Raw genomic sequence first — 13,019 nt, 5'->3', positions numbered from 1 at the left:
GAAGTGAAACTTCTTAACCGGCGTTGTAAAAAAACGTCACATTTTCGGTTACGCGTCACGTTTTTCCGTTACGGTTGATTCGTACAGATTCGAAGCCATTAATAACAAAAATATATAATAACGATAACAGTGATTGTAGTAATTCTATTACAATTAATGAAATTCTGTAATAATCTTAGTAGTAATAAGGCAAAATGAAGTAATTGTATTATTTGTATACATTCATGTCTATGGATAATAAAAGACTTTTGTTAAACTTTATCTAATTTAACTTTATTTAAGCAATTTCTGTAAAGTTGCATATAGTACGATCATCATTTTCTCTCAAATTATTTACGTGTTTTAAAACACTATTTACAGGAAACAAATATATAAATAAATGAACGGTTTTGTACAGTAGTTACTGTTTCATCAATTTCCAGATTTACTTATGAAGAAATCGTGTAAGAATACATACTACATAACTGCATCGAAATTAGCGTTTTATGAAATGATGTTTCAGGTAACGGTGTCCCAGAGAGTCCGCGGTTAGACCAGTTACATCAGCATCCCTCCATGTTCCCTAGTAATTTCAATAGGTAAGTGTTTGTAAGTTCAAATACCACAAATATAAACATTTTTTTAAAATAAAAATGTAACAAAAATACAAATTATTTATTTGTTTGTGATAATATATATATAGTCAGTTTACCAAAATATAATAAATCAGTCTTTTTAGGTCTGGGTCTCAGATTTAGGTATCTGTTTCATGTTTGTTAATTCAATAGACAAGATTATTCAGCCTCGACTGTCAAGGTCGACTTTTTGGTTCTAAGGTTCTAAGATTTCCTTGTACGTTCGAGCGAATGTTTAAAGCGCACATAGTGTGCTTTGGTGTACAGCAGTAGAACTGTAGGATAAGAGTTGCACGTTGAAGCCGCTAGGCCAACACTGCCAAATCGGCTCGGGTCAGGTTTTTGAACAATGACTCACGGTGTCCTCTCCTCAATCCGCGAAAATAGAGGACACCGTGAGTCATTTCTGCAAAAAATTTCATCTTTTAGTCGATACCAACTCCGGGGAAATAAATACAGATAATATTACGGCTGTGATACTTTTTGACATTCAACACCTTTTATCTTCAGTCACCGTGACCACGCACGCTGTAAAGCACGCGAAGCGTCGGAAAAATTATACAAATAGCTTTAATCCGGTTAAAAAATTGTTTTCTTTCAAAGCTATGTTAACCAAAGTTATTCGGTTATTATTCATTATGTTCAGTCGATACAAACTGTTACTGATTATTATCTGTATGATGTATATTATGTAAATGTCAAATTAACAGTGGTCTCGAGTTTCTGCTTCTTGGGATTATAAATAAAAATAAATGTTCTCACGAGCTATATTTTTTTATTATATTTGCTATCGATGAGAATGTTGACCTGGTGGCTTCAGCGTGCTTCGCTCGTCTCTGAGGTCGTAGGTCCCATCCCCGGCTGTGCACCAATGGATTTCTTTCTATATGCGCGTTTAACATTTCGCTCGAACGGTGAAGGAAAACATCGTGAGGAAACCGTCTTGCCTTAGACCCAAAAAGTCGACGGTGTGCGTCAGGCACACAAGGCTGATCATCTACGTGCCTATACAATTTACAAATGATCATGAAACAGATACAGATACAATCTGAGGCCCAGACCTAAAAAGGTTGTAGCGCCATTGATTTATTTTTTATTGATGAGAATAAGCAAACAAATGAATGATTAGAGTAGTACTAACTAACAAATTAATTGTTTGAAGTCCAATAACGCTCCAGGTTTTGGGGGCAAACTCATTCCTGTGTCATTTTCTTAGGTTCTTTAAAAGGCAAAGATCATTGTTAGCAATATATTTATATGAAATATATTTTACATAAAAATGGCTTATTTTATTTATTTAATTACTCTTACAGCTAACATACACATTATAAAATATAACACTTAGTCAATACAGAAAGCCAAAACAGATTACATACATTAACAATATATATGTAACAGAAAACAAGTAAGTACATTTACGAACAAAATATATTAAAAAAAAATTTAAACTAAAGAAAACTGACATTTGAAAAAGCAAATAATAATTAATATTTTAAATTACTGCTTAAACAAAATCAGAGTATTCCCGCCTCTTCAAAAACTTCCTCACATCTATGGTGAGGCGGAAAATATCAATATAGTTATAATATGGTATTAAGTGGAATTATTGACAATTCAGATCGACACCACCGGTGGGCGAAGAAACTGCCTTCTCTCCGATGGCGTCTACAGCCTTCAGACCTGCTGAGCATCATCATGGGCCTGGTAAGATTTGTTTTTAATACAGTTATTAATTAAAATTATTAATTTATTGGCGGAGATAATGAAAACAAAATCCGTCTCATCATCCGGAAGATTGTTCTTCCAGAGTTAACACTATTTGACAGAAGTCTATTAATCTAGTTTTAACAATGCCAGACAGGATATCTGCCAAAGACTGTATATCTTCCTCTGGGTTATTTGGATTCCTTTAAGTATTGAATAAAATATATATTATTCGAGAAATGATTTCTGCAGGTTCTCCAGCCGAATACGGCGGTACCGAAAGCGGACCTGGCACACCGAAGCCCAAAAATCAAGATGTCTCAGCCAAAAGTCTTTCAGGGTTAGAATCCCTGGTGGACCAGATACCCTCAATCGCGGAGGGGGGCGCTGGTGGAGGGGCGACGGGGGGGACAACGGAGCCCCCAGCTCCTGCGGTCCCCGCTTTGCCTGACTACACTCCGGCGCTCTATCCCCCCTATCCGGCGTATGGCACGCCGGCATATGGGAATAATGGGTGAGTGATATTACGCACACTTAACTCAATTTAGTACCTTTGGGGGCGTTTAAGTATTACGTAAGCTCTACTTGGGTCTTTGATTTTCTTATTTGGTGATTACGTCAACAGTAATTATTGACTTTTTTACACATATTACCCACCCACACATTGTCTATGGTCGAACACGAAATTTCGAGGATTTCTACAAAAACTTAATATGTTTATGTATTGTTATTTTTGAGAGCTTTGTTTGAACGGCTCCATTTCAAAATCAATGAAATATTCCTGTTGAAAAAAAATAACAGTGTTTCTTTATTATTGCTTTCGTAATCCCGCGAATCTTATTTCATTAATAAATTTCATAATACATATATTTTTTTTATTCCTATATCTTCGAAACGAGTTTAGGTTAGGTCTTAATAAATGCCAAACATGGTATGGACAGGACAATTTCAAAAATAAAAAAATAAACAGGTTTCAATTACACTATGAAAATTTCATATGTGCTATGCTTTTTAAACGGATTGAAGCTATGTATTATTATTATAAACTTATAATTGTTTACATGATTTTAAATTTTTCCGACGTTTCGCGTGCAATCAATGTGTAAAAGCTATGTTAACAAAAGACAATACTAACTATAAAGCATTTCTTGACTGACCGTAATTTAGAGGACACAGAACAGTTCTAATAATTATTACAAATCATAAATTTTTCTTTGTTATTATATTCGTACATAGGCCTCCCGTTTGGAAATTGGACCGGTCTTGACATATGTACATATAAATTGCAGCTACGGTGGTCCGTTCGTGGGCTATGGGGGCGGATGGGGTACCCAGCTAATGCGGCCTGCCCCGGGCTATCTCCCGGACTGGCAGTATGGCTACGCCCCTGGCTATGCGCCCTACAACACGCCCTACTACAATGGATATGCAGGACCGCCTCCTGCGCATCATCAGCAGGTAATAAGACGATAACTATTTGAAAGATATCTATCTACAATATTTACAAACGGGAATTCTTGAGAGCTATTTACATATTTATAATATATACACTAAAATAGTTGATTCCACTGGTATTTATATTGATAATAAAAAATAGGTTGCTGTATGCCTATGAACAATTCATAAAACATATTGTTACGAGCTAGGGGATCGGATAGAAAATGCCGTGAATTTATTCAAGGGTTTATTTCTTGAACAATCAATGAGGAATTTATGAGCACAAATTAATTGCAGAGATGCACTTATAGCACAAAAAAAACACAGTCACTAATTACTTCACTTATGCACACTTCACACAGTACTTTATCACTTGTAATCACTTTATCGCTTCGGTGTTTCTCTCTTGTTATCGCATTCCAAACTAAAGGCGACTAGTCGCGTTTCGGCTCGCTTATATATCCCTGGGAATAATTCTAAACAATATTCGAGAACTTTCTAGGCGGGCTTGCTACTGAGTAGCGATTGCACAATTCTAGAACGTCCGCACTCTTTGTCTCTTTCGCACGTTGCTCCGTCCTTGTCGTACGGCGTTCTAGAGTGCTCAGTCTAGTTTCGAGAAAGTTCTGATCTTCTCTCTCTCTCTCTCTCATCATTTCGTCCTTGTCTCACACCTAGAAAGTTCGGTCTAGAATATTCCTTCATCAAAGGGGTATACCTATGCCTGAAAACGCCTGAAAACGGGTCTCCTGAAAACTGCACCAATCGACTACATATGTTCTAAAACTGACTGAAAAAAGGTTTCAGCTTCCTGAAAACTAGGGTAACATTATGGAAATTACAATTTTCTAATATGTGATTGACCATCTCCTGAAACGGTCAGAAATCATATTACAGCCTGCTGAAAAGTTCTCTAACTAGTGGAAAAATCTAGAAACATTGCAGTCGACCCGTCTTCCGTCGTCGCCCGTCTAATAATACACTCTGTATTTGAGAGCATGACTCAGAGTTAAGGAATGCAAAGTGTGCATTGTCTTTGGAACTTCAGAGTCATTCCAAAATATGTAGTAAAGCCTCTGCGGAATCGAAAACCAATCCTGCTAGCGTATTGTTATGTTTTTTTTTATATCTGAAGATTGCCTATCTCAGAATCAATAGATTGATCATAGATAGCAAATAAAAGTACTCATTGAGGGTATTAAATGTCAAATAATCTAGTATGTACACAATTTAATTACAAAACTGCAGTACAAATAGGTCTTCACAGTTCAAGGGTTGAATTAGTAATGGCGGCAATGTGTGCAATAATTATTGCAATTTTGTTGTTTTTTTTTATATTAAAAGGGTGGATTGGTCATTTTGGATAGTTTATTTTTATAGATTTAAACTAATGAAATAATAAGTAATAGTGCAACGTTTTAACGTATAATAAATGGACATAAATATAAATTAATCGCAAAATATGATGTTAAGCTAACTCGACAACGGCTGGATCAATTTGTTTTTTTTTTTATTGTGAAGTGTGAGGAAGGCTTTTTGGAGGGAAAATTTTAAAATTTAGTTTCATTTCGACTTTTTTTGTTTATTCCGTAAACGTTTGTTTCATATGTTGGTCGTACTTATGAAAGACCTGCCAACAATAACAGTTTCATTATAAATTTGTTTTTTATTTAGGTATTTGTAAAATGAATAAATATTTAAATACTAATAAAACGAGTGTACTCAAAGGCCGGCAACTCACCTACTAATAATGGGTGTCTATGGGCTGCGATGACTCCCCTTTTTGGGCATACTGCAGGCTCGTGTGTATTATAAAAAAATAATGCCAAAACCAATTCTTAGGCCGGCATCGCGAGTCTTCTGGCAATGTGACTGCCCATGGGCGGCGGTATCACTTAGCATCACATGAGTCGTCTGCCCATTTGCCCCACATGAAATGACGAGAATTGATTTGGAATTTAATAGTAATGTTTGTTATTAACTTAATATTTCGTATATTTCCAGGCCCACTACCTATCAGCGAGTCCACTTCTAGACTTGCACAAGAATGCGGAGTCGTCTGTGCCCTCAGTGCCGTCGGTACCCTCTGTCGGCTTCGGCGGCTTCTGTTAGTGAATCTCTGCCCTCCACAGTGCAAACAGTTGCTCACATAGAAACCTGCCAGTGTATTATTGAAGTAAATATGAATCTGTAGACCTGGTAAAAGCAAGTTCTTCCTGCTGGTTTGAACAAAAACATTTGTACAGTCTCGAATGTATCAAATCATGTCGCTTAGCGAGGCGTTTTTATATGAGCAACTGTTTAATCTGTGCTAGTGTGATCGCCCCCCTTCGAACTGATGAGCTTAATTTGTATCCTTTATTTGTAAATATTGTATGTATTTATTTTGGTGCATCACATTAGTTTCGAGAAGGCCCGTATTTCTAAACGTGCTTGAGCCACGTTTGCCGATACGGCCCTAGGAATTTTTACTTAAGGGTTTTTTTTTTGAATACGACTCGCGCGGGGACGTCGAGTACTTAATTTAGTGGAAATTTCGCCGGTAGATGGCGCTGTTTTAAACTAGTATTTCGTTTTTAAATGTACATTTATTTTAAATAGCGCCATCTGTTGACGGTCTTGGTTCCGAATTGGAAATTTAGTGGTGGTAACTCTTGCCAATGTTTGTCGCGTTCTAGTCACTTTGATTCGTGTCGGCTAGTCAAATTTAACTGAAGTTTGCGGCCCCGCGCGTGGCGCTACGGAATTTTTTTATCTAAGTCACATGAGCGGCCTATGAAAATTTATTTTTAGTTACGTGGAGTTGGTATTTACAAATTTAAGCATTTTATACAGTTATTAAGTGACTTATCGGCCATCTTGGCGTGAAATCAATCATAAATCAACTCATAAACGTCGCTCAGCTATTGGTATGAAATGGAGAGCCGTTTAGTTAAGCGGAGTTTATAAGTGAGCTTAAATGATACATACAAATGAGATGTGTATTATTTGCAACGTCCCGCTCATTCTTATGTTAACTGTCAGTGTCAACTGTCATCGTGCATTTTAATGTTACCCACATTTTGCTATTAAGATTTGCGGATTTTAATAACGAAAATAGCTTCGGATCGCTAGTGACTAGCATAATTTTACATTAAAAATCTATATTTTATTATTCGTGCGCCATTTTACTCTAAGGATATGTTGTACGACTGTTTACGTATAGATTTATTTTCGAGTTAATGCATAATTTAGGGTGCTGTGGGTATTTTGTTAACGCTAAAGGTGGGCGGGGATTTTGTCACACGCCAGTGTTGCCATTTTTTATTCTTGAAATCTCCGCGCATTTCTAGTTTACTATTTCCTTGTCTTTAGTACGTTTTTTTCGTGTCACCGTTTGAATGGGGTATGGTGTTTTTAGCAATCTTGTACAAAATTTCTTTTTGCACAAAAATAAGTTAGATAAAAACGAAAACATACGTAATAAAGACATATACGTTTAAAGCTAGGTTTACATGAAAGAATTTATATATTTTAGTGATGGAAGTCGCGTGGACGGTCGCAAGCCGTCGGTTTGTGCTCAATGCGTCGCGGGTGTGGCGATGCCTATCGGGGCGGTGTTAGAAGCGAATGACATTAATACAAATTTACGGACTAATTTAACGCGCTATTGGCCGATACGTATACATATGACTGGAATTTTTGATTCCATAACGACATAATACCAAAAATAATAAAAATGTACTGTGAGCGAATATAGTATTTGACAGTTCAAGCGTGGTCACGTGACTATTTTGACGGGCGATGGCGGGTCACGCCTGTCTCGAAGTGTATTCGTCTTTGGTAGATTTAAGGGTAAGATTCTGAGTAGACGTATCGCTGAGTATCGCTGTCATATGTCAGAAAGCTATTGGATTTTGACATATGGCAGAATTCTCGCTAATGACCGAGTCTTAGTTCGGGAAACTAATATCTGTGGACTTTATTTATTAATATTGCTCCAACTATATTTAACCTTACGATTTGTCAAGTATCAATAGCGATTTCTCAATTTGTTCGTTAACAGAAACGTTCACGTCTTAGCTTTTCCATACAAAAATCTATTGACTATAGCGAACCGAGATGTCGAGAACATAATTTGTTTTAAATACCGCCTCATTCGAGTCCTATACGACTTTTGATAAGAACAAAGAGCCGACGTAAGTAGGTTAGCGAGTAGTGGCGTGTAGCGTAAGGTTTTGCATATTTTCACTTGTGATATTGTATGGGGAGTGTTGAGCCCTCTTTGTTCCTATTAGAACACCATGTATATATATTAGGTATTTATTTCGTGGAATTCTCGTTTGGCGCATCGCCGCACTGTTACGCATCTATTTATTCAAATTTCGGTCAAATTATTTTAAAAATGTAAAAAACAGGGTATCTAAGATTGCTTAAGAGTTTTATTTATTTTAAGTTTCTCCTCGCGCTTACTTTTCCGTACTTATTTTTTTAGGTGTTCGCCTCCGACAATGTAAAATCAATTTGTGATATTTATATTAACTGCCAAAAGTTTTGTTTTGTGACTTTTGTCATGTCGGTTGGGACGTTTTCGCTACGAAGACGCCTCATGTAAATATGAGGTACTTTGTACTTCTTAGTAGTTTATGCGTAATACTTTTTTGTTTTGTGTACATATATTTTGTTTTGAGTACTTAAGTTTCTAGTTTCGTGTCGGTTACGCTGGCTGAATGCGATATCAACCAATATCCCATTTAAATTATTACTACCATTATTGGAATATATGACGCAAGCAATGCAGTGATGCAGTAGCTACTGATATTAGCCGTTCAGGTAACCGACACAGCTTCTTGGCCTATTCTCGAATAAGTTGTGATCGTATTGTGTTCCAGTCTCGAATATTAAAGTGTGCAATGTGAATCGATGACCGCTTGTATTGAACCGTTCGGCGACAATCGTTCGCTGACTTTGCCGTGTCAGGAATAATCTAAGTCTAGTTCTAAGTCTCTATCAACGAGTTAGTTTAAGTGCGCAGCGTTACGTGCGCGCACGCATTGGCGTGCGTATAGCGCTGTGTGCGCGTACGTTGGAAGTACGTATGCGTGCGTAACGATGTATCTAATCTCTCTAAGTGCTACGGTTCGTTGCGCAGACGTATACTTGACACCCGGGAAACGCCTGCGCAACTAGCCATTGTTAGGGTTGACCAGTGCATTGAGTCGCTCAACTATTTGTACAGCATGTATATTTTTGTAAAATTTCAACTCTTCGTGGCAATATCAAATTTTAAAAACTCTTATTGATAACTAGTACAATTGTTATACAGTTTTTGTTTTGACGCTGTCGGTGATAAGACTGACTCATTTTGATAGTTGCACGACTCACGCTAACGCACTGTCGAAGTCTTTATTCGGGACAGTTCATGTCGCCATACTCGACCCTTAGGGCCGTACTTAAACATTAAATAACGTTTGGTTTGATCGTACTTGCTTGGTAGACTCACGAGTATCAAAAATAATTTCAATAAAACATCCAAATGGATAAATTTTGGATGTGACTATATTTTTATAACCATACGCCTTGAGATGTTTAACTTTAATTATTGTTTGAGTATTTGGTCAACAATAATACAAGACATACTGAACCCGAATTTGGGCTATTGTTGCGCGCGGTGTAATCAGATTTTTCTAAATAAATGTACCTTCGAAGTGAAATTTAGTAGATACAGTTTAAATTACTTTATACACCGCGTGTAGACACTCTTTTTCTTGTTAAGCCTTGGATTGCATACGCGGGCTTAGCTGAGTGTGAGCTGGCTAAGCCTACGCATGTGAGGAAGGCGCAAGGGCGTTCGACGTATCGCCAATTGGTTGTGAATATTCGCTTGTCGCCCGTCAGCCTCATCAACACAGTATTGCCGACCGCAGGAACTCGTAAGCAATAATAATAGATGTATAGAGCAATAAATACAAAGTTTTCGTTGACCTTGTGGTGGTGGAAACTGTCTGTGAATATTATGAAAGTTACCCGCGTAAGCGCGTGCGCAGTTCCGAAAGGCGAATATCGAATCTAGCTCAATTTTTTCATAATTGTAATTTATTCGCTTGTTGTTTACCGTTTCGATTTGTTCTTGGCTGGTTTTAGATAATACAATAGCGGTAATTCGTGGAATTTTAAGAGTTGATATAATTGATAATTTGTAGTTGCTGGTCTCCAGCCTCCAAGCTGCATGGTACTCAAACGACTCGCATTTTTAAATAACGGTGCTTATTTTTCGTATGTTTGTTTCGGCGCGACGCGTTGTGGACGGCTGCCATATCAGCTATCGAGAATAACGTGTTAACTTTAGTCAATTATTTTGATTCGGTCCCGCTTTGACGCGTCGTGTCACGTTATAAAGTACAATTTATCTTTATCATTAATTAATTATAGTACATAAACTGTTGAGCTATGTCGCAAGTTCTCGTCAGGCCGGTTGAGTGTCCGTTTATATAATACTTACGCTAGCTGTAACGATTGATAATGTTTGTACAGTTTTTATCGATACTTCTCGTAGCGTACTAAGCAAGAAATATTTTAGTATATATTTAAAATCTAATCGAATTACATTTTAGTGTATAAAATTGCTCGAGTTTTTCAAATTGCGTTTTTTCAACTTTGTATTGTCCTGTCCGGTTTTATTTATCATCTGAAAACGATCCGTATGTAATTAGAAATTTAACTGGATGAATTTTAAATAAATTAATACTACATTAATATTATTTAAGTAATGTATTATAAAATAGGAATAAGGTAAAAAGTTATTAACATTGTATGGAAAATTGTGACAAAATTATAGTCATTTGTAATATTAAAGTGATGTTTCATTCTACAACTTATCCTTTTCAATACTGCGATCCCCTTAACATTATGAATAAATATATGAAAGTAACTTAATTTGACGCTAAAACAATTTCATTTTGTACTCTATTGTAAGGTTGTAAACATACAATAGGCATTTAATCGTTGAGATATAAAGTATTTCCGAACCAATTCGACTTATCGTCCTTCAAGAAACGAGCGTATCAATTCTTAAAAGGGCGGCAACGCACTCGCGAGCCCTCTAGCATAAAGTGTCCAGGGACGGCGGTATCACTTAAAACCAGGTGAGCCTTCTGCCCGTTTGCCCCATTCTATAAAAAAAATATTCATTTTTGTTAAACCTTATACACAATATACTTCTATTAGCACTAGTGTTGAAACTAGGCCTAGCCTGTATCTTAACGCTAGTTCCTTCCTAGTGTCATCAACATTGGTTAAGTTGTTTGTCATTACATGTTTATTCAGATGATATGTTATTGTTTATTATACTAAATAAAGATCGAATCTATATAGGTTGTTGCAGTTGGTTAGTCCGTAATAAATATGAACGAAAAGATTCTTAGTCTTGTGTATGAGTAACATGAATACGAGATATGAACTTAGTGTTGTTATTTAAGTAGGAGAGAGTAGGGTAATGGGAGTCAGCGGGCAATGGGAGTCACCCACACCACTACGAAACACTACATGAGACCGACGCGTAAACAGCGTCTTCAGCCCCCGCTTCGGGCTCCCGCGCAGCCACGAACGGCTCGCGCAAGTCCACTCATGCGCCACTGAGAAACGACCGTGTTTTCTTGCGCTCCGCTGATGTAATTTTTCGTAAATGCAAATTAGAAGGTAAGTACCAAATATCTTGCAATATGCGGTTATGACATTTACACTTACTTAGTTAGACGTTTCAAATTGTGATATGCAGTTCAGATTATATCAGTGTATTAAAGTTTTTTTTTATTTGTATTTTTTACTCATTAGTGTAGTTGTGGGTAATGAGAGTCATGCCGAAAGTACGCGTCAGGACAACTGAAAAGGCTTCCTGGTCTTCTGATAGCCTAAATAAAGCTATACAGCTCATTGATGGCGGTTCTTCTATAAGAAATGCTGCTAAAGAAATGGGAATCCCTTTTTCAAGCCTTCAGAAGAGGATAAAAAAAGGTTCTACCTTAGCACCACATCTAGGACGATTCACTGTCTTTAGTCGTGACGAAGAAGCCGAGCTAGCGAACTTGGTGAAGAAAATGGCAAATATTTTCTATGGTTGCACTGCTAATCAAATCAGAAGAGTCGCTTTCGAATATGCTGAAAAATTAAATGTGAAGCACAATTTTAATCAAGCTTCAAAAATGGCTGGACGCGATTGGTTGCATGAAAAGAGAAAACATGGAAGGCAAAGGACAAGGAATAAAGACTAAAGTACAGAAGAAGGGTCCTGAAAAGGCAAAGCGCCAAGTATTACAAGAACAGAATGAAACTTCTATATCAGATGTTGGCACTGTCGACTTATGCGACGAATTCGGAAGAAACAACGAGGGTACAGGTGTATATAGTATAGGTGTACCTCGTGTGGACTATGGGCTCACGCGGAGTGCACTGGATGGGAGTCAGCTGAAGGTTATGTTTGTGACGTAGGTATGCTAGATTTTATTTGACTCCGATTGCCCCCAGGGTGATCACCATTACCCCTACGTTGGTGTAATGGGAGTCAAATCTGTTTTTTTTTAAACTTTTATAATTTCCAAAGTTGATTGCCAAAGTGACTGAAATTGATCTCTAATGATAGTTTAATAAGCAAATTATGTTTACACGCAGTTATAATAAATACTTTCTTTTTAATTAAAATTTTATTTGAGTTCTCGCTTAAGTGACCCCCATTACCCTCTTTTACCCTAATTATGGAAATTAATATTGACTGTTAAGATTACACTTAAATTATGAAATAATATTGCTTTCAAAGTGGTATAATAAAAAATCACAGAATGGAAGAAGATGAAAAAGGATCATTAAAAAAATTGGGAATTTTAATACTAGTCAGTCTTTACAAAAACTCCGTGCTTATGTGCTCGGATTAAATCTTCGATCAACATATTCCACATTACCGGAGCGACCGAAAATTGCTGGATGGTTTTCTTTACACGTGTGTAATAATTGATTCGTGAATCAATAATTCCAATTAAGGAATAATTTTCTGGCATTGTCTGTTTTATTTAATACTTTCCAGCTGTCATAATTATTTAAGATATCTCTGGCGTTACAACTTTTGCCGAATTAGATGATAGGTATTTATTGCACTATGACGCGTGTATGTTTTACGCAAGGGCATCCGTTATTATTGTAAGGTTATCAGGTAACTATTAATTATTGAAGGTAAGAGATTTCCAATTCTAAAAATAATACAAGGAGACATCTACATTTTATGAAACTGTTATC

At 36.7% G+C, this 13,019-nt stretch overlaps 1 protein-coding gene across 5 annotated transcripts in view; it reads left to right on the top strand.

Annotated features, from left to right (window-relative positions):
- The window catches only part of LOC123711327 (trithorax group protein osa), a 70,468-nt gene extending 61,574 nt beyond the window's left edge, over window positions 1-8,894 (top strand). For all 5 annotated transcript variants that reach the window (XM_045663852.1, XM_045663849.1, XM_045663848.1 and 2 more), the window contains 5 exons: window positions 503-578; window positions 2,233-2,318; window positions 2,571-2,832; window positions 3,608-3,776; window positions 5,760-8,894. In XM_045663852.1, the coding sequence (XP_045519808.1) occupies window positions 503-578; window positions 2,233-2,318; window positions 2,571-2,832; window positions 3,608-3,776; window positions 5,760-5,867 (701 nt within the window). In that variant the 3' untranslated portion in view covers window positions 5,868-8,894. The remainder of the gene's footprint in view (window positions 1-502; window positions 579-2,232; window positions 2,319-2,570; window positions 2,833-3,607; window positions 3,777-5,759) is intronic.
- The last annotated feature ends 4,125 nt before the right edge of the window (window positions 8,895-13,019 follow it).

The sequence above is a fragment of the Pieris brassicae genome, chromosome 6 (genome assembly GCF_905147105.1).
Source record: "Pieris brassicae chromosome 6, ilPieBrab1.1, whole genome shotgun sequence".
Lineage (NCBI taxonomy): Eukaryota > Metazoa > Arthropoda > Insecta > Lepidoptera > Pieridae > Pieris > Pieris brassicae.
The sequence above is the reverse complement of the archived record's forward strand: the minus strand, read 5'-3'. Positions and strand labels throughout refer to the sequence as shown.